Source organism: Coturnix japonica, chromosome 5, assembly GCF_054131305.1.
Source record: "Coturnix japonica strain WE chromosome 5, WE-NBRP24, whole genome shotgun sequence".
Classification (NCBI taxonomy): Eukaryota; Metazoa; Chordata; class Aves; order Galliformes; family Phasianidae; genus Coturnix; species Coturnix japonica.
Genome location: NC_140667.1, coordinates 27,468,287 through 27,490,132, shown reverse-complemented (window position 1 = coordinate 27,490,132; position 21,846 = coordinate 27,468,287). Strand labels below are relative to the sequence as shown.

Genomic DNA, 21,846 nt, shown 5'->3' with positions numbered 1-21,846 from the left:
AAAGGGATACCAGAGAACTTCAGCACAAGTTTCTGATGGTGCATCAATCTGGTTGCTTACCCCCCCACACACACTGAGCATTTAGAGGAACTAACACTTGTGTCACAGTGTGGTTTTTATGTAAAATATTAGGCCTTAGAAGAAATGGGAACTGGTAGTACTGGCAGGTGGAGCAGATAGATGTAGTTTGTAGTTTTGCAGTGAAGTCTTAGGCTGCAAACAGTTGTGATGAGACATGATGATTCTCTGAAAGGTAGTTGCATGTCAGGCTCATAAAACAGAGAAAACAAATTTAATCTTAAGAGTACAGTAATAAAGGGATCGAGTGAATTCCTTTTGAGAAACTTAAAAGTGGATTAAATGAAAGTGAAAATTCTGTCATGGAAAGGCATTTTAAGCCTTCATCGTGCAGTCCAACTGATTTTTGTGGATTTGTTTTGTGTTTCTGTATGCATTTGCAGCTGATCTTTGTGCTCTGCTTTGAGCTGTGTGCTACAGGTACAGACATGAAGTGGGTGACTGTTAAGGTAGCTTTCTGGGTACTAATTTTAGTAACTCGTATTTAATCAATTCACTGTGAGGGAGCCTTTCTTCCAGAGACAGGAAATTGCTTGAGGATTTTTGGCTGTGGCTGGAGCTTCAGAGTTACTTGCAAAATGCCTAAAAAACAAAAACAAAACACAACAACAACTAAAAGGCAGAGATGCAAGGCAGAGAGCTCAATAACCTTGTTCTCCAGGTTTTGGATGTCTTGCCTTCTGGTCCAGGGCTGGCACAAGTGGGGATCCTCTGTGTGTGTGTGGCACTTCCTGGCTTTTCACATTGTTACACAAAGAGTAGGATGGACTGCCAAAGCCAGTACTGACTTCTGCCATTCTGCTTTTCCCCCTTCTCCCAACTTTGATTTCATTTGACTTCCTGTAGCTGGACAAGCCCCTGTTGCCTTTGGCTATAGCAAAGCACCCTCACACAGCTCTCCGTTTTTCAGTCTGCATAGAAAGCAGGTTGCTTAGAGCCCTGATTTAGGGGCAGGATTTTGATTGAGAGCATCTTAACACATGGTAAATCATCTCTGCTACATCCTAATGTGCATTGAAGACAGAGCTGGATTTAGGAGCAGGAAGCTTGAGCAATTGCTTGGCCCAGCAGCCAGTACAAGCTGCTCACTTGAGTCAGAGCAGCTCCATGCAAAGCTGAGGTGGGATCTCTGCTTTTCCCCAGCTTCTGCTACCAGTCACAGTGCTATGCAGGTACAAGGACCTGGTTTCCCCAGCAGGTCCAGGAATATTCGGATTGGTGTTGTGGGGGGAGTGGTTGGTTATATGAGGAGAGGGGATTGGCAGCATGGGGTGCAGCTCTGAAGCTGACCTGGCGGAAGGGTCACCCTGTAGTTGAATTAGCCACAAATGCACTCTGTGCTTAGGTGCTGGAGGCGGAGGCAGTGCTGTTATACAAGGGGCAGGTGAGAGGACTGGGGAGTAAAGGACAGGGAACTGCTGCTGCTATGCAGATGGGAGAAGTCTGAGCATCAGACTGGCCTTCCATTGAAATGCAGTTTACAGGATTTGTGTATGGCAGGTTTTGTCCTGGGGGTTCTTACTCCTTTCTGGCTTATTCCTTCTCTCCAGCTTAATGATGCAAATGGTAACTGCTCAACCTTAGAATCGTGCCTGCAGGTCATAGGACACCAGTTTGCTATGCTACTACAAAGTGACCTGTGCTGGATATTCCATTCCAAAAGCTTGGCCTCTGCTCTGTGCGTGTCTGCTGCCTGTAGAAAGCAGTTAGCGACAGTTCTTAGTGCTGCTCTGGTTTGATGTGCCTAGCTCGTGCTACTCAAATCGGAACATAATGAAAATGGATCCCTTGTTAGAAAATCAAATTAAGTGTTGCCTGTTGGGGGAGACCAGTTAGAGAGAAACAGCTGTGGGGTTCTTTCTGCTTAGTGATGCATGTGCTCTTTGTGAGTACATGACTTAAAACAAAGGAAGCTGTTAGGACTCCTATTTCCCATGCCTGTTCTCGTGGCCCCTGAGTATTAATTTCCGAGATATTAATTGATGGTGCCTTGCCTGGAGCCTGACGGCTGCAAGTGGGGCACTCAGATTGGCTCTGGTTGGTGAAGGGTGCTCAGCTGGGAGCCTGTGGGGCTGCATGACCTGCGAGTGCTGCCCCATTCCTCCTGTGGTTTGAGCTATGGGGGCTTTGGGTGACTATGCAAAATCAAGTTTTGCTTCTCAAATTACATGTTGTCAAAAAAAAAAAAAGTGACTGGGTTCTGCAGAATGAAATGTTTCTAATACCACTGTTATGGACCTCTGTCACAGGGAGGGTCTGTGGCATAGTGTGGTGCATCTTAAATAGAAAATATTTAATGCTTTGCGAAGAAGAAAAGTAAAGGGGCATAATGAGCTAATATTTTCTACCCTGAGCTGTGGTGCTGAGAACGACTGAAGGCCTGCTTTTTCTTTCCACCCACAGAGACTTACTGAAGCACATCTGTGTTATGATCTCAAAAACAGGTTTAACCGTAGAACCAGAATGGGAGAATTGCTCAGGTTGGAAATGACCTTAAAGATCATCAAGTCCAACTACAGCCTAACCATACTACCCTAACTCATGACTCTTAACAAAATTAGGAAGTGTACTTCTTTCTGAAGGTGATCAATAATAGTAGATTGTTGGAAGATTCAACTTTCCAAGTAATAAAGGGACAGAGAGTGCTGTGTGTGTGTGTTTATCTTAATCTCTATCTTTGCACTGACAGATGTCTAGATGTTGACACCTGGAAGGGTCTGGTATTGGAACATGTCTGTTGTGGAGAACTTTCTGTATAAGCTTTGACACAACTAATAAGCATCACACAACAAGTATTGCCATCCTTTGGGAGTGAAGAGTGCGTGTTCTCATGTCTGGGTGGTAATTTCTGAATTTCTTGAGGATGGTGTCTCACAGCTCTGCTTTTAGGAAGAAATGGAAAAGGCAAACGTTAAAAATTCATCTTGTAGTATAATTATGTAAATGTCAGATTGATTCACTGAAGTTATATAGAAGGCTTAGGAAAAAGGAATTCCCAACTGAATGTCCTCTTGAAATGACTGTGCCTGGCAGTACTGCAGCTGTGTGTGTAGCAGACTGATGCTTTTAGCCACATTGGTGGAAATAGAAGCACAACAAGAGTTAAGGACGGGGGAAAAGCATACTCTAGTGGTGAGGGTTTATGAAATAAGCCTTTACTGTACATGTGCTGTGTGATGTATTCCCTGAAACAGATTAATGCAGCTGCATAAATGGGAAAATCCTCTTGGACATGAAAGCGACCCAACCAATTCTGTGCCTCTTTGAGAATCCTGTTCTTATTAGACGTATTGTTTCAGGCTTGTGTGTGCTTTCAAGAGGTTCTGCCTTTGCATGGCTTTTCTTTATTCTCCTTCCCTGAAGCCATTTCAGTTTACTGTGAGGTTTCTTTTTTAGGACTTATTATTTTTGGAAAGCTTTCTGGAACATTTTGTGCATATGGTTCTCTGTAAATGTGCTGTTGTACTGATTAAAGCTGAAAGTATGAGACCTTGCCTCTGTGATGCAGTGCGGCAGGGGAAAAATGCTGAAACAATAGTTTCCAAAGGGAATGCTGGTCCAAATAAAGGCATATCTATAAAGGAAAAACAAAAAATGCATGGGGAAGATTGCATGGGATATATTTTCTGCTTTCCCTTGTGTCTACTTGATCCTATAGGTAATATTAATGTTGGTGTGCTTGCAAAAAAATGATCAGTAAAGTGGATACAGTGTTTCCTTAACCAGTTTCTCGTGATTCATTGGTGCCATGACTTCATCACTATAAGCCTGTTTGTAATAGCACAGTGCATTGGAGGTGCTGTGTATATTAACTTGTCTATCTCTCATGTCCCTTCATGACTCTTCTTTTCCTCCTACTGGTGGCTGGAAGTTAATAGCAATCGGGCTGCCTATAAGTATCCTTCCTTCTTTTGGAAGGATGATCAGGTTTTTAACTGTGACCAGATCCCAGAATAAGCCTTGCTTTACTGTCACAGGATGGGAAAGCAAGTCAATTAAGTAGAAAACATCTCGTGGCTCAGCAGCTCTGGTGTTTCAGTTACTGCATGTTGACAGATCAGAGCACCTTGCTGCTGCTCTGTCCCCTGCAGTCAGATGAGAGATGCATTAGCTCCTGACATAAAGTACATTTTTCAGAGGCCTGCTCTGATGCCTGCTTGCCAAGATGGAATTTACTGCTGCAGTGCACAGATTTACTTAGAAAATCTGGATAATGTGGCTGGCTGGTTCTTAAATCTTTCATATAGCATGCATAAGCAATGAAATAGCAGGTTAGGCTGTAGGAGTTGCAAATCTGTGAACTACAGCTGAGAATGAAGTAGCGAGGGGCTTCTAGAGTGTGCAGTGAAAATACACTTTTCTTTATTTTCTTTGGAGGATCAGGGCCCCTCACTTTGCTGATTTAAGCCCTCTTCTACAGCAACTTTCTTCCACATGCACAGCGTAGCTTTGGAACTAGAGGTGGGCTTTAAAGCCCCTTCCAACCCAGACCTTTTGCAGGAGGTTATGTGCTGGTCCTTTGGACTTAATTTTTGATTACTTTTTTTCCTGTAATTTTTCCTCATCAGCCAGTTAAGAGGATGAGGATTTTGGGGTTTTATGGTTTGTTTTTGAAGTTTGACTGTTCACTGAAGGTGTGCAAATTAAGGATAAAAGGTAGTAGAAACATGAACAGCAGTTGAAGGTGAATGTTAAACCCTCTGAAGCAGTGAATATGTTAAGTTTTGCTTGCAGTATGGCCGTGAGACAAAACAGTCCTCCTCTTGTGGCACAATCTTTGCTGTGCATGGCAAGCAATTTCTGAATGTTGTTCTGTAAGACAGGAGGCAGAAACTAAGTGGTTAAAGGAAAGATTTCTGATGTGCATGAGGATAACTCATTTTCCTTTGGCAAGTTAGCAGCATGGTATTTAAAAGTAATCCAGTAGCATTCCAGACATACTTAACACTTCCCAAGACACACTGCATAGAATCCAGGTTAAAGACTGTTCTCCAGCAACAGTGACACAGGACATATGCAGCCTTGCCCCAGGCACATCGTGCAACCGCAGTGCCTTGGACTGTCCTCTGACCCCTGATTCCTTGTCCTTTGTGCACCTGAACTGCTGCTTTTTCACATCTTGACCTCCCCCAGAGGTCACTTTTCCATGGCAATCTAGGAGCACTGTGGTGATGAAATGGGGTGTGGGGGGGAAACCAAACAAAATTAGTCATAATCCTAGAAAATGTATGCGTGCTTGTGATGTGATCTTGTATTGAAGGGTCTGAATTGGCAGTCTTTAAAGGTCTCTAGAGGAGAAATGGCAGAGGTCCCCAAACAGCTTAGCTTAGGGAAGCTGCTGCCAAGAGCAAGTGCGTCATCTTGGAAAGGGCCCATTGTGGTTTAGGAGCGGGAAGTCCGGTGTGTGTGCTATCGGGGAAAGCAGTGCCTACTTCAGGGCGTTCATGCAGGAGCAAGCTATTATTGTGAGGCCAGCAGATCCTGGTGCTGGGAGCAGGGCTGTGGAGGGTCCCTGGGAAGGCTGCTGGTGCATGCCTCAGCCTGCGGTACCTGTAGGAGCCAGGGGTGGCTGCAACCAGGAAGCAAGGAGCTCTTTCCTTGTTCGGAGCATTCCCAGAGAGGGTGTGGGCTGTTGACTTTGCGGCCATGCAGGACAGTTTATATTCTCCAGATTTAAAATGAAAACAAAATGACCTCTGTGGCTTGAAGCAGTTAACCAAGAAGAATCTCCTCTCCCCTTCTTGCTATATTTAAGGGAACTGCTGACTTTACTAAATATTATCTTTGAAAACATCTGCTTGGACTTTAATCCTCCCATAACCCTTTAGCATAGGCTGTGGCATGTGAAACGAGTTTGAAGCATTCCACTTCCATATCCTCGTGCTACCATAGGCTTCTGCCTTGCTGCTAGGATCCAGTAATGAAGCCAGTGTGCTCCTTGCTGCTGTGTATAACCAAGGGAGCCACTTTGATTTACACAAACCCATGAATTGTTAAGTTCTCTCCCTGAGAGTATGTTTCTGCTGATAAATGTGTGCGTTCTACAGTGTGTTGATGCTGCTGGAACAGGAAGGCACTTCATTTTTTTCCTTCTGTTAGCTTCTGTTTTCTCTCTGCAGCACACCAAGCTGTGCCCTGAGATAAGGGCTGTCAGTCTAGAAAACTTCAGTTCTTTGTGGTGTGTTTATTTATTCATTTTTATATTGGCAGCAGTCAGACTAGTGTTCCTATGGGCTGTGATTCAGTTGCACTGGGATGGGGAAGTGGGAAAGAGACAAGGAATATTTTACTAGTGTGAAGCAGGTAATTGAAGATAGTCTTGTCTGTATAAATGTGTGATGCTTCTGTTGAAAAGGTTACCCCTGCAGCACTACAGACCCTCAGTGAGCTGTTTGGGTGTTGCCAATTAACTTCTGGGGGTGGAGGACAGGAAAGCTGTTATGAAAGCTGTTTCCCCGTGAGCTGTAGGTATAAAAATGTGCTAAAAACAACAATCGGCTTTCAGGGAATTGAATGTCTAAATAGCTTCCTAATCCAGCAGCTCCCCTCTGGGCAGAAAGGATACCTTCTTATCCAGCCGGAATCTCTTTTGTCTTCTAATTTTGCCAAGGGAAAGTCAAGCTGAGAACAAGTTTTGTAACTTGGTTGAAGCCTGAGGGAGGACTCCTGCAGGCTGTACCTGTGCCCATTGTCTTTTAACAATTCAGAGGGGGTTATCAATCTATCTAGAACAAAATTGTTTTGCCGCCTTTGTCTCTGAGTTCTTGCATTGAGCAAAATCACCGTAGTGGGATGTTACTGTAGGCATGACAGCATCAATTCAGGCATTCCTTGTGGGGCAGCCCTGCATCTGACAGGCACTATTCTCGACAATATGGGACTTGAGCAACTTGGAGCTAAAAGGAGATGGGGTAGCCATGCCTGGCTTTTTAGTAGAGTGGTAAAAGCAGCGTGCTTTAAAGCAGTCTGTTAGTGAATCAAGAATAAGCGGTAATTGATTTCCCCAGAATAAATTCTTGATTTAGATATCTATTGTTTATTGTTGAGAGACCAAAATTAGACTGCTAGCTTCCATGTATTATCTTTGGGTGCTAAAATGCCTCTGAGACGGAGCAGCACACCTCAGGCATCTCTGTGAAAGAATTCTGTCATAACTGTGTTGTATTCCCTACTTCCCCTGCCCACTGATGTCATGCATTAAGCCCTGACCCAGGGCAGAGAAGGTTACCCTTGAACTGACAAGGCTTGCAAAGTTTCATGTGCTAATAAGGCTTCATTAAGTTGGAATGGAAAGAGCAGACCTTTCTTGCTGTAATAAGACATCCCTTCACTGAAAATAGTGCGCTGTAATTCCATGTGATTCAGAAGGAAGCACCCAACTGTTGGCCTGCAGTACAGGCCAGATGCTGGCATGCTCCACCTGAGTAGGAATTTAAAATCCATGTGAGAGATTTGACTTGCATGGAGGAGGCAGATGTACCAACTAGTTGGCTTGGCTTTCTTCAGAGCAGTGTTTTTCATGCTGTGGTCTAATTGCTGCTGGAGGAATTCTAGCAGGTAAGTGGCAGCATCCTTAATCCTTTCTGCTCGGTAGGAGGGCTGAGCATGGTGAAAAAAAAACATTAGGTCTTCATCAGTAGAATGTATTAGAAATGTATTGACTTTGCTACAAGTGTAGAATGGGGTCACTTCATTTCTCTGCCTCCCTCTCCAAATTAAGCAGGAAACCGATGGGCAGGCAGAGTTTATTGTAGCATCAGCTCCAGACTTACCACATTGAGTTTTAAGTATCATCTTGAAATGCTATTTCAGACTGGGGATGTATACAGAAAAATAAGTCCTCTTTAGTAGAGACTAATTCATATGAAAGATCCAAATGCTAAAGATGGCCTTCTTGTGAGTTAGATGTGAGCAAAGCAGTGACATGCAGCTAGGGAAAAACTCTCCCTCTAGGATCACTGAACTTTTATGATCAAATTCATGTATTCCTTCCAGTAATGTTATTTTTTTCTTTTTTCCTCCCCTAAGTAATTTGAAATGTACGTTGTGGTTGTTTGAGTTGTGTTTCTCTGGTCAGTGCTGGCATGTTGAATCCTTTTAAGAAGTACTTAAGGATCTCAAGGTCATGCTGCCTTCTTCAGGTCTCATATCTGATCACACAGGCTATGAAATGGTACAGTACCTGCCTCTACACCTCTTAGATTTATTTGGAGTTATCCAGCAGTTTTGAAACTTTACCCCCTCAACCCCCCAAAAAACCAAATCTCCCTTCAGAAGAAATATCCATTTAACTGAAGAAGCTGTGGCTAAGAGGGAGATTCCTTCAAAATTAAAAGCATTCCTTTGGTCAACTGTAAAGAGAAGATGATTTCTGCAAGATAAATTACACTTTTTTTTCCCTGATAGCTTTAGATGTTTGTGTAAGGAGCAGCACAGTAGAAGTGTTGAAATGAATCTCTGTTTTTGACCAGATGTTTTTATACCAGTTTTCTCCTTACTCTTTCTAAGTTATGATTACTACTCAGATTTTTATTCTTTTTTAGGAGCTTTGTATGACATTGTAATTCATCCAGATCCAAAGCTGTCAGAGCTGGCTAGTTCAGTGGGATTGTATACTTAAGAGCCTTTTTTTTTCACTAAAAACAGGGATTCAGCTTGTGCTGGGGTTCAGCCTGTGCTTTCTCGATGTCCCAGCTGTGATATGTGTTTTCAGTGTGACAGTGTCAGATGGGCTATGGCTGAATTTGTCAGTCCTTAGGTATGAGCAGTGTCACATCCTGCAATTCTAATTGCTGTGCTGTGTACTGTCACATTATACCTGAGGTTTTCAGGCTGTTTTACATTCCTCCTCGTGTGTTTGCCTGCCTGCTGGCTGGCTGTCAGACTTGCTGTGCCTCTCCAGGTGTCTGAGGAAGCATTTGATTTATCCTAGCTGTCTGGTACAGTCTGCTGTGTCTTCTGAAAGGTGAGGTGGGTGTAGGAAGGCTGGTTTCCTTGAAACTGTTCTGGAACAAATTCTCCAGATACTGTATCCTCTGGGGTTGTCTTGAAAGGAAGATCTAAAACTAATTGTAAGCTGGGCAGTCTTCACTATTGAACTATTAGAGGTCAAGTGAGAAGTTCTGGTCTTTATATAATAACATCCCTTTGGATGTCGTAAATGTTTTGTTCAATTCTTACTGTTCTTTTGTCCCTTTTTTTTTTATTCCTAGATTGAGGTGCTCCTAATCAAGCAGATCTTATTTGGAAGAAACCTTGGTGGGTAAAAGATGTGCCATGGAATGGTAGCACCAAAGAGCAACACAGGATCATCTCTTGTCTTGACTAGCCATGGGTTGTTTCTTCTGCTAGTTATCCTTGGTAACTTTATTTTGGAAGCACAGGCCGAAGGTAAGTGAAACCTTTGCTTGCAAAGGGGGAGAGATGTCTAAGTTTGGAAATGGCCTTATATATTTGTGGGGAAACTGGAGGTGGTTGATGCATTTGCATACATATTTCAGTACTTGCAGGAAAGATTTCACCACAGCTTGTTAAGCAAAGGGCAGTATCTGGACTGAACCAGTCTTGCATGCTAGAGTGCTTGTCCTTTACACTACCATCTTGATTTCCTCAGCTTTCTTTTTCTGCTTCCATTTTAATCTCTTCATTGCAGCTGGGGATGCCAGGACTGTCTTAAGAGCAAGCATGGACCATTTTTTGTTTGTGATATTCTCATGTAGGCATTTGTATGCCCTATAGCAACTGCTCATGTGAATTAATTTGGAAGCACAGGCTGACTTCTGCTCTTTGCACAGCTGATGAGTCTGTTCACTGTTTGTGTGGCACCTTCTGGCACCTGAGCACTCACAAAGTGTACTTCTTTGTTGGATCTCTTCTGCATCTTGAGTTTTTCCTCAATTCCCATGCTTGATTCTTGATGTCTGGTGCCCAACTGTGGTAAATAATGTAAATAGTGGAATAGAATGACGCATAAGAAGTCAAGTAACAGTAGAGATGAGAGGACCTTTCTGTCAGAAATGAGTGTAACAGGAATGAGGGATCCCAGACTTGTATGTCTTTCTGGCTAGACTGGCTTTGGCTTTGTTGGTAAAAAGGGATATGTGGAAGAATCACAAATGTGACTGACTGGAAAGAACAAATAGAGTGTGAAAGGGACAAAGGTCTCTCATCCTTGTTTTCTCCAAAGCCTGTCCTTCGTTTTTTCCATCTGTCGTTGATAATACCCCGGCCTTGTTTCAGATGTAGGCCTGCGAGATATTCCCTGCGTCCTGAGGCTGGAACACAATCCTTTCCTGACACTCCAGTTACATACTGCAGTGCTTTTCAGTCACTCTGTAATCAGTATGCAAATACCTTGTGCTGCATTGAGCTGCCAAATGAGGAAGACAGCCACTATGCTGGCAAGCATCTTCAGTATCATTTTAGAGATATCTCACATCACATGGTGTCATGGAAAAAGCACTGGTTAAGCATGTCATAAGATTCTAGAATGATTCTACCTTATTTCCCTTTTTCTGTTCGTTTTAATTTGGGACCTGAAACCAGTTGAGGTAAACTGTTCAAGGCAGATCATCAACTAAATGGGATTAGAGTGGCTAGGCATGAAGCATTTCCTTTGTGCGTGTGGAGGGAAACCCCAGGATCATAGCAGAGGGCAAGGCACAAAGGGGGGAAACCCTTGGGGGAGAGGATAGAATGGACTTCCATCCATAGACTGGGGCTGGGAGGGATGGAAGTGCATGGCAGCCTGTCATGGGCCTAGGGAGCTGCACCTGCAGCAGTGCACTGGCCACAAGTAACATTAATCAGTCAGCCAGCCGAGGAGCGGAGAGGAGCGGAGACCCAGATGGAGAGACAAAGGGCACTGACAAGACGTTTGGAAAATCATCTTTCCCTCGTCTTTGTCCCCAACCACCCCCCTGTCCTCACTTTATTAGTTTACATAGCAAAAACATTCAAAGCAGGCAGAACAAAGCGATGTTAACACGAAGCAAGAGATTGCATTAAATCTCCTGGTGGTAATGCTTATCTTGAATACAGGGCCAATGCGACACATTCACAATTGCTACAAAAGATGAAGAATGTTCTCATAAAAAGACAGACAAGCATGGAGACAATGGGCTGGCTCGGCTCCGAGTGACAAAGTGGAGCTTGTTATTCATACATTTAAAACCATATAATGCATATTGTATTGTGATCGTTTTACTGTTTGGAAATGCTATTGCTTGACTTTCAGGAGGCTTAGATACATATTCATGTTCTGGGCAGGAATGTGTTCACTCTCACATGTGATAAATGCAGAGGACAGACTGCTTTCCAGTCAGTGAGCTTCTGGTCTCTCCTCTGCTAATAAATTGGTTTTATTTATGCATGGATTTTTAACAAAAGTCATCAGCACTTTGTCTCAAGCAATCTATCCAAATATCCCTGAGTGCTGTGAGATGAATGTGATAAGTTGCTTAGTCACTGAGCCTGCTGCAGAGTTTGGGGGAGCTGATTCCATCTCACAGCAAGGTAGTCACTAATGTAAAAATAACCACTGCATGTATTTTAACACAAACCAAATGCAGCATTTGGTGGTGGGCAAACAATGAAGCTATGCCAGAACTGGAGCATTTAGGCAAGGCTTCAGTGCTCTTCAGAAATACTTTTTCAGCTCAATCACTGTTGTGGCCTTTTACCCCTTTATCAAGTTCTCCAAGATTAATTGAGGGAAATAATGGGGGGGGGGGGGGGGGGGAAGAGCAGAATGAAAAGGCTCTTTTCCAAGAAGAGGAAAGCAAGGATCTGAAATGCTTCAGCTGAATTCTTGTTCCATCTCTTTTGTTTTCTTTGAGGGTTCTTCTGGGATTTAGCTAAGTGCCTGGGTGCTTGGTAGGTAGAGACTGGGAAATGTTGGAAGTATTGGAGAGGAGGAATAACAACTGCTTGGTCTGCTTTGTTAAAATGTAGCACTTCTCTGTTCTTTCTTTGTTGTCCCGGTTCTTTCTTCCTTTTTCCTCTCTCTGGCTCTTAAAGGTTATTCCCAAGCTCTCAAAGGCCTTGTGTGTATACCAGGTTCATAGCAGCCCTCCTGTTTGACCAGACTGTTTCTGAAAGGATCACAGTAGATCAGAGTAAATTACTTATAAAATTTTATAACTTGTAGTCTCTAAAATATTCCTATCGTCCGTGTTCTCAGTGGTGTAATTTCTCTGAGATTCTTAGCCAGCTCTGTCTAAAAGAAGGTTGGGCTTTTCATTACCGATAAGAGGATCGCCTGTCTTGAGAAATGCAAGTGAAGGTGTTAGCATAAGCCTAATTAAACAAATATCAATATGCATAAAGGAGAGAGTTTAAATATTAACCTTTAAAAATTAATAATGCAGACTTGGCAAATGTTAAGTCCACTTAGTTTTAAACAGCCTGATTTTTGTTGACTGGTCACGTGTGAAATAGTATAAAGCTATCCCTTTAATTTTTAAGATTGCTATTAAAATGATAAACTGAGCTTGAATAAACTGAAACGACTTCATTTCTGTGTATTGTCTCTGACGCAAATGCAGCCAATCTGCTGCATGCTGCTCTAAGGGCTTTTCAGTGCCAAGGTTATTCTGCACAGAAGCTCTTGGATACCACTGGTGTTTGTTTGCATTGCATAGAACAGCTTGTTAAAGCACACTCCAGCCACTGAGCAGATTCAGACTTGTTCCTATTCCTTGGAAATCTGTATGAAGCAGAGGTTTCCTTTGTCTCTAATTATGTGGTCGAGAGGAAGGAGTTTAATTCTGCTAGGGATGAATTCAGTGGTCATGTAAACAAGAGCAGTAGTACTGGATAGCTAGAGAGAAATGTGGGGTGGTGTTGTGCATGAACAGAGGACCTTATTTCTAATCTGCATGCGTCCTATAGTACTATAGGTTTGAATAAATGGTTGTGTCAGCCCATGGAGAGGGAAGGATGAAGTTTTCAGTGTGATTCCTTTTTCTGTTCCCTTTGGAGAGCTTCATAAAAGCAGAGTGGTACAGAAGAGCATGGTGAGGAGCTGTAGAGCAATGGTGAGGCTGCCAGGAGGTAGATGCAGGTGGGCCCAGAACCAGTCTAGTTAAGGAACACTCTGTTCTTACGCAGATCTCTAAGCAGTGCTTTTCAAGCAGCTGACTTGAAGGCGTTAACAGGAATCTCAGGTAGTCACACAGCTTGTTGAATTTTAAACAGTTTGAATGGTTGAAGAATGAATTAAAGCAATCCTAATAATAATCCTAATTTTTCTTTTTTACCTTTCAGGTTGGTCCAGCAAATCCAAAGGACCTGCATGTAAGTAAACTCTTATCCCCTGCTGCACTATGTGAAATGAGTGAGGTGCTTTACTGGCTAACATAAGTGGTTATACAACCCAAGATTCACATTTTTGTGCTGTGTGCTGTGATACATCTTTGCCCCATTTCTGCTTTTTTTTTTTATCCCTTGTATTTGGGAGAGATGGTTGCCCTCGGTTTGAGGGAGGGAGATAACTTCATATGTTCCACTGTGCTTGAAGGCACCTCAGTGTGTCTTTACAGTATTTCATTTTAAATGACTCAAAACCATGTAGAGTGAATATTCGTTAACACACAAAGTTAAACTGGTTGTGAGAGTTTGGAAAGGGTACCAGAGAGGACTGGGAGGCTGGGGAGAGCAAATTGAGGCGGAAAGACCCTTTTGTTTCAAGAAAAGTGAATTTTTCATCACAGAATGTAACTCTGGATATGTTGTGCTGAATACTCAGCTTTTCATTTCCTGTGCTTAGAAAAAAGTCTGAAGCCTTTCCTGTATGTGTTACAGAGGTATGTAATTTTAGGAGGAAGTGGGAAGCATACTTGGCTGTCTCTATTAGTTCTAAATATATGAAAAATTATGTAAATCTTTGTTGAAGTCTAAAATGTGATCATCTTAGTTTGAGTCTTCCCATTTCCTTCAAGAAAAGGGAAGACAGAAATGAGGTCTGGTGAGAATGGATTCATAATGAAGTATTTGAAGGTGGTGGTGGAGTAATCGTACCACCTACCAAATTTTGATCTTCAGATGGAGGCAGAAGAGGAGAGCAGATGGAATCCTCTGAATCCTGAATTTTTGATCTGTCTGAATTTTACTCTTGGCAAGTTTGATATAACACATGCCTAGTGCAAGGGTGCCGTCAGTTCTTGGCCATGGTTTCTAGCAGGAAAACAAGCTGATTTAGGAAATAGCTCAAGAACTGCCTGGTTCATCTACATGGGCTTCAGTGAAAAAGGTGGAAACTGATAAGAGCTTCATTCTTCAAGAGAAAGTACTTGCAACTTTAGTCCAGATGTTGGAATCCCCTGATGTCTGGTGCCTGCTACACTAGAAATACAGGTGGTCTGTCTTCTCATACAGCTGGCTCCTGTCAGTCTTCCTTCTTTCTCTACTTGAGCCTATCTTTTGGGAATAGTTTGAGTTTGTTCCTAGTCTCATGGTAAGGGCCTGACAGCAGGGCAGAGAAGTTTGCTTGTGATTACTTTGTGCCATTTGACATTTCTTGCTCTGTTTCTGCTCCTTTTGAGTTCTAAGCTATTTACAGTGGTAGAGAAAGCATAGTTTGTTTTTTTTCCAGATACATTGAATTCTTTTCGCTACTTGTTGGACTTACTGCCTTACATCTGTACAATTTGTCCTTGCCACTGCTTCTCCAGGCCCTTATGTTTATAACTGTAGCAGCACAAGCAGTCACTACCTCCTGTTTTTGTTGCCACCTATTACTGACCCTGATGCAGGAATGACAGAACAAAAAGTAAACTTCATCCTGGGATGTTACTGCAGGTACTGCTGGAATAGCTGGTGTGCAGTATGTAAATCTATGATGTCCATGGCATACTTAACATGGGCAAACATGGGGAAAACAAGTAGATTATCCAGTCCAACCATGCACCTACCGTCAGTATCTCCCACTAAACCACATCCCTTAGTACAATTTCTAAATGTTTCTTGAACATCTCCCGGGATGGTGACTCAACCACCTCCCTGGGCAGCCTGTGTCAGCACCTGACCATTCGGAGAAGAAACTTTTCCTGATGTCCAACCTGAATCTCCTGTGGCACAACTTGAACCCATTCCCTCTTGTCCTATTGCTGGGAGAGGAAGCCAACACTCACCTCACCACAACCTCCTTAGGTATAGGGCTGTTTAGATGAGTTGTGTGATGTGCCAGGTAGATAGAACTAGAGGGGCTTGTTGCTTAAACTGCTGAAGAATAAAATGAGCATTCTGGTCCAGTTTAGAATATATCTTATGATGATGGAAGGAGGAGCAGAGCTTTGGGAGTTCCTGTGCTGAAGAGGCTGTGAGGATGCTCACATACTGCTTGTCTGCCTTGGCCTGACAGTAGCATTTTTAAATCCTGTGTGTTCAGTGTTTGCTGTCTAGCCAGTCAGTGTAATTCAAAGGGGAAGATCTTTCTCCTCTTGAAGAGCAGAAATACATGCTGCTGCTGCTGCTTTCTGAAATGTGTTTTTGTCCTTAGCCAGTAAAAGGAGAATCATGTCTAATTCAAAAAATACTGTCTTTCTCTAGAGAGAAGTATACATCTGTTGGAGGATTTCTTGAATTCTCAGCCCAAGATCAGACAAGGAACATGATAGGTCTGACATGCACACAGAGTTGTAACTAGAAAGCCAAAAGCTGCTACTGCTGCTCATACGGCTTTCTCTCTGGAGAAAGGCTCTGGGTATAGGAATAGGACTACAAAGAGATTGAGATTTGTAGGAAGGTGACAGAGTGGGCTGAAGGTGAGTGGGGAGGAAGATCCTCAGATGGGGGAGAGGGTCAGGGGAGTTCAGAAAAGCAGGAGGTGAAGGTTTCCTCAAGTGGAGTTGTGAAAAGTTCCTGCTGGTTTAAAAAGCCAATTAGTGGCTTGGTGATTAAGTAGCATAAGTCTTGGAAGAAGGTAGTGTTTTAATTTTAGCTATGCAACGTGATTAGACCGGTTGAGAATAGTATGGTCTTGAGAGGGAGGACTCTGGTAGAAATGTATGCATGTGTTTATTTTTTTTAATTGTTAGGTAAATGTCTTAATGCATGCATATGCCTTTACAACATCAAGCTTCTGAGTCTTTTCTATATGCAACAGCACTGACTAATGAGACTGGCGAAGTTTAAGAACTCGAGATTACAAAACATATGTAGCCTCCAGGGGCTGGAGCTTCAGGGAAGGAATTTCCTCAAGGCAGGAGCAGAGCAGGATAAAGAGGATGTTGGAGTGCTGGCTGGTTGCCCATGGATGCTCTGACATTACAGCTGGGTGATCTAGAGGAGAGAGAAACTGAAAGACAGTAGAGCAGCGACGTGTGAAATAAAAGACAAAGAGGTATTCCAAGTAGGAGTCGCTGCCATGTTTGGAGAAATGTCTTTAACTTTCTGAGAAGGTTCTGCTTTTCTTGGTTTGTTATCAGTTTTATAGATAAAAGCAACTTTGCTCTTCTCCCTCACATCCTACAGTTGTGTTCTGTACCCTCTGGAGAGCAATCCTTAAGAGTAAAAAAATGAAATCTATTAAAGCTGCTAGATGCTGGATCTTTGTCAATACAAAGTATTGCTCCTGCTGAGGGTGATGTTCTCCATGCAGGGCCTAGATGGTATTCTATATGGTATGAAGTACCAGAGTACAGAGTATCAGTAGTATCAGAGTAGGTTATGTGATCTCTGGTGCTGCCGGTTCATTCTGGACCACCTGCACCATCAGAGAGCCTGGCCAGGAGTCTTATTTGATGCTGCAGAGACCTTTTGGAAAGTAATTGTGTCATGCCAAAGCTGTTGATTTATCCTTGGCCAGGAGGAAAGCGTGCTTTTAATGCTTCCTCTGGCCTGTTCCACTCCTATCATCAGAGTGACTATACTTGAAACTCAAAGTAACTGGAGATGTGACTGCTGTGCAACTTGTTTCCAGTAGTTCAAGTTCTCACTCCATTTACTTGCTTCTTGAAAAAAAACGGTACTGCTGGAGTTGTGCCGCAGCACAACTCATGGTTCAGCACAAGCAAAGGATCACATCCTTCATGTTTTGTGTTTATTTTAAAGATGGTGACATCTCCACTCTGTTGATGGCTTTGATTTCTATAGCAAAGGTAACCTTGGAATACTCCTCTAGAACAGCCTGCACATTTCATTGTAAATGCTTCTTGGACATAATTGATTTAAGTTATAAGATACAAAATGTAAAGGTTTTATTATCTGCTGCTGATTAAGGGTGTTGTGGGGAGGTTCAATCTCTGCCTACAGTCAAGATAAGCAAAAGCTTAACTATTTTACCGCATACCTCTGGCCACCTGCCACTTGTCTGAGTCGGGTTAGGAGTATTTCATGGTTGGCTGCATCAAGGACTGCAGAGTAATTCGAAAGGATGAAAATGGATGTCTCTTCTGCATCCTCTGACAGCAGGCAAGCATCTATCACTAAGTCGGTTTCCATCCCCTGAACTCTTAACTTAATTAGCAGCTTTAAATGGAGGAAATGATCTTCCTGTCATTGGTCTTCTGTCACTGTTTGGTTAGTCAGCACCAAGGGAGGGTACCAGGAGATGTTTTTCATTTAAAGACGATTTGGGTTTGGTGGCAGCATTTCAAAGCTGCTTTACAGTTCATAGCCTGCACAGATTAAACCAAATGCATCCTCACAGAGGGGTCCATCACCTTTCTTCCTGTGGCAATAGAGAGTAAGTTGTAGGAATTTTATTTGTCTTTAGCAAATACTGTAGTATTTAGAATGGAACCATTATGGAAGCTTGTGTTCTCTAGTTGTTCCCTGGGCTGTACCAGATTCAATGAGAGCAATACATTGAAAACAATGTTTAAAAAACCCTCCGGTAACATTTGTCCTTTGTAACGTATTACGTGGTGGTAGAATCAAACTTGTAGTGCCCAGTCTGGTGTTTGATCTCCTCACAGCAAGCAGTTCCCATTGATTGTTCAGGAAAATTGATATCTCTCTGTCCCTTTGGAGTAGCTTTCTCTGTAGGTGGGATTCTTCTCAGAGGTTGGAGAACGGATCAATTTCTTGATCAGTTTCTGTTAGCCGTGCTCTTCTATGCTTGTATCTGTTGTTTAGCCTAAGGAGCAGCTGTAATGATTCCTACGTTCATGCAGTTTAGCAGTAGAAAGGAAGAGGTTGGAAACCTTCCCCAAGGCTGTCTTTAGGCTCCTTCAGGCTTTGAGAGCACAATGCCCTGGCGCACTGCTACTGTGCCCCAGACCCTCACCCCACTCACATGAATTCATTGCGTTGATCTTTCCACCCCTGCTTGTCGGCAGGGTCGGACTGCAGCTGCATCTCCTGTCAAGCGTGATTCCGGGCAGGGGGCTTTGGGGAGGAGAGCTACAAAAGGCCCAGTTTAAATCATCTGTGTAAGGGCACAGCGGAGTCTCTGTCACCCAGGCCTCACCACTTGTCTTCTGGTGCTATGGTTGTAATGACATTAGCATTTCAAAAAGGAGATTACTACAGCCCCCAGCTTCTAAGGGGAGGGTATTCTGGCTGATAACTGAAAAGCTGCTTTGTGGCCATCTCTGTTTTTTCCCCCCTGTATCTGGATTCTGAAGGATTGCTGAGGGTGGCTGCCCCGTGTTAAAAGTGGATTGCTGCTGTTGTGAGGAAGCTGGTTACTTATTGGCCTTAGTGTGAACTGTTAGATACAAGGCTCTTGTTGCTGACAGCCTTCTTTCTTGCTGATCCAGAGTGACTGAGAATTTCCTAGTGGAACAGTTGAAACAAAAAGCCTATTGGGATTGCAGTGGTACACTAGAGAAGCATCTTTAAATTATGCTTGCAGGAATAATTTAAGGTAGTTACATTATCCTGTCTCATATATTTTGACCAGTGGAAACAGGCAGCACCTGCATCCTATTCATTGTATGCCTTCTAGGCCTCTTGGGTACTAAAAACGCATTCTGTGCACAGACTGCAGGTTTCAGAGCAATTTATTTGGGGGGGGGCGGGGAAGGAAAAAATTTGTATTTCATAAATGAAAACAAAAAATTCTTGCAGTGAAAATTACTTCCTGGCCCATTGATTGAATATTCAACTGATCTTAGCTTTTTGCAAAGTTTACTTTCTCCTTTCTGATGATGTTTGCTTTTTGCAACTCACATTAAGGCCTTCTGTACACTGGGCTCTATTGGAATATCATCATGGTCACCTCACCAGTTCCATTAGATGTAGAAATGAAGAGACAAGGCAAGCTGGTCATCTGATTCCTGTGACAAGAGAACAAAGAAAATTGTCTTCATGGCACACTAAGGAGAGGCCAGAGTACTTCGTACAACCTCTGGACCATGTCTGGACCCTAAAATTAGTAGCTGACTCCCAGTGTCCAAGATTGGAGCCCCTTAGCTTGATGGTGTAACAGTGTGGTTGGAGGGCACTTGGCAGTAAATGCAGATGGTTGCCTGGAGCCTTGTCCTCAGCATTGTGTTTAACTGTTGAACAGCCGGACAAAGGTATGTTTTAAGTGGATAGACATTATATAGTTCAAAATGTCCACAGGCATCTTTGCTTGTACCCATAAGGACTTTTCTTGCTAAGTGTGTTTGCAAAGGGCCTAATTCAGTAAGTGATTCTCCAAAACAATGCTGGCTTGAATCAGGGCTGCCTGTTGCTCTGAAGGGAGCTGTACTGTTAGGACCAGCCACAGACTGGACCTCCTGGCTGATACTCGTGGACAAACAGCTTGTGACAGAGTGGAGGCTCTTCCTGAATGAGACAGAAGGCCTGGGCTGTCCCTCAGGGCATTAAGGAGGAGCAAAATTACAGTTTCCTTTGTAAACAGCACAGGGTACTTATTGTGCTGAGGAAGGGAGGCATTTAATTTCTCTGTATGAAAACAGGAACTGTGGAAGGCGTTCCAGGAGTGTTGTAGCTGCTGACGAGGTGTGCATGTGTGTGCTTAGCGTATTTTTAACTCTACCAATCTCCAGGTCTTTTAAACTCTACTTATTTTTGTGGAACACAAATCTATCTGTAAACTTACACAAGGCTGGAGTGCCTTGACTCTAGATGCTCAGCTGAATTGCACTGAGTGAAGATGGAGATTTTGAGTGTCCTGTGGCTGGTGAGAGCTGCACAAAAAGCACAGAGTGGCAGAGGTGCAAATGCTACTGTCACACCATGCTGTCCTCTTCTTTTGCTGTTTCTGAGTGTGCCAGCAGACTGCTGTGCAAATTTGGCTGTTCTCTCATTGCAGAGTTACTCACTGAAATACTGTGCAACCAACTCTGGAACACACTTTTGAATCTTCAGTTAGCCTTGGCTGCCCTGCATCTTTACGTGGCTGGTTGGGGCACATATGAGCTTATTTATCCTCTTTTCTAAACACCTTTTGTGGTAGTGATAGTAAAAAATGAACAAATGTTCAGTGTAGTGGTGGGAGCAGCTTGGAAAAAAAGTAAAACTGCAAATCTAAATGATGTGAACTAAAAACACAGGAAGAAAGCACGAAACAACTAACAGTCTGTTTTTTGAGGGCCTGATCAAATTGCAGGTTTATAGAGCAGATGAGAAAACCCTCAGTCTTATCGATTTCAGAACAGTTGTTGTTTTAAGGCTTGCAAGAGAAAGATAACCAGCATTTGTTAATTCTACTTTTTGCTGCTTTATAATATTCAGTAAGATAAGAGCATTTTTATATAATTGAGAGTAAGAAAAGGGGGGTGAAAAATAAGCATGAAGGAGAGATTGGTTCTATTTCCCTTGCTCCTTGTTTGGATTAATGAACTTAATTACTTGGAAGTAGCTAGTAGTGAACTTGTGGTTTTCTCAAATGTACTTTTAACAAGACTGTGAATTTTAAAGGAAGAGGCAATTCAGTCAGAATAATTAAAGATGTAAGAACTTAACTGCTGTATCCCACATTACTAGTGCTTTGTGTCTGTAGATGTTGAGAGAACTGAATTACTGTGCTTTCCATATACCAGGAGGAGAGAAACCAAGATGAGAAGATGCAATTCAAAATGCAGGGAAGCAGCCAAGATACTGACTTTCAAATAAAACCTTATGACAAAGTTGTACTTATCTGTTCCTGTCAGCATAAAACAGAAATATGGAGAGAAAATGGCTAAATAGACTAATATGATTCATTGTCACCAGCAATAAGAGTTCATGAGCTGGGAGGGAAGAGGATGGGGCAGAACACCAGAGCAAAAATCTTTGCACAGTAAAACTTTGTCAAAAATTCCTTCTTGATGGTTTAGTTTAGTTTCCACTGTATTTTGCAGAAAATGGGGGGAGAGAGGGGAAAGGGAAGGATGGTTTTATCCTGCTTTTTTGAAACAACTCAAATAACGGGCTGCTGCCACAATGAGTTGCTTAGGGATTGGGTTTGTGCCTTCTTCCAAGTGCCGCCTCAGTGTACTTAGTCAAGTAAGCTTTGAAGAAAGCTTCAGTTCTCACCATGCGTTTCCAGCAAAATGGGCATGGTTTATTGAAATATAATATGCTGTATAATGCGGTTTATGCAGTAATGGCAAGACAATGTCCTTTATTTATTTATTTATTTCCCCTTACTGATCACCTCTTTGCCTAGTGTCAGAAATGGATTTGAAAGCAGCATGGCATATTTTAGTTGGTCTTGTTGGGTGCTAACTGAACAAGGATGTCCCATGGCTGAAACCATTGCAGATGTTTGTTATCCTAGATGCAGCTCTTGTAAAAACACCCTCTCAGTAGGCTGTGACAGCTCTGGAATTCTCCTTGACTGTAATATAATTGTCTGTTCAGGTATTTGCTACTTAATATTACTTCTAG

The 21,846-nt window shown here is 42.8% G+C and overlaps 1 protein-coding gene across 20 annotated transcripts in view; it reads left to right on the top strand.

The window, feature by feature from the left end:
* Positions 1 to 21,846, top strand: part of SUSD6 (sushi domain containing 6) — a 68,881-nt gene that overhangs the window by 19,281 nt on the left and 27,754 nt on the right. For 16 of the 20 annotated variants that reach the window (XM_015864724.2, XM_085548975.1, XM_085548966.1 and 13 more), the window contains 2 exons: positions 9,291 to 9,468; positions 13,345 to 13,374. The exons of the other annotated variants lie outside the window; for them this stretch is intronic. In XM_015864724.2, the coding sequence (XP_015720210.1) occupies positions 9,348 to 9,468; positions 13,345 to 13,374 (151 nt within the window). In that variant the 5' untranslated portion in view covers positions 9,291 to 9,347. The remainder of the gene's footprint in view (positions 1 to 9,290; positions 9,469 to 13,344; positions 13,375 to 21,846) is intronic. 20 annotated transcript variants of the gene reach the window in all.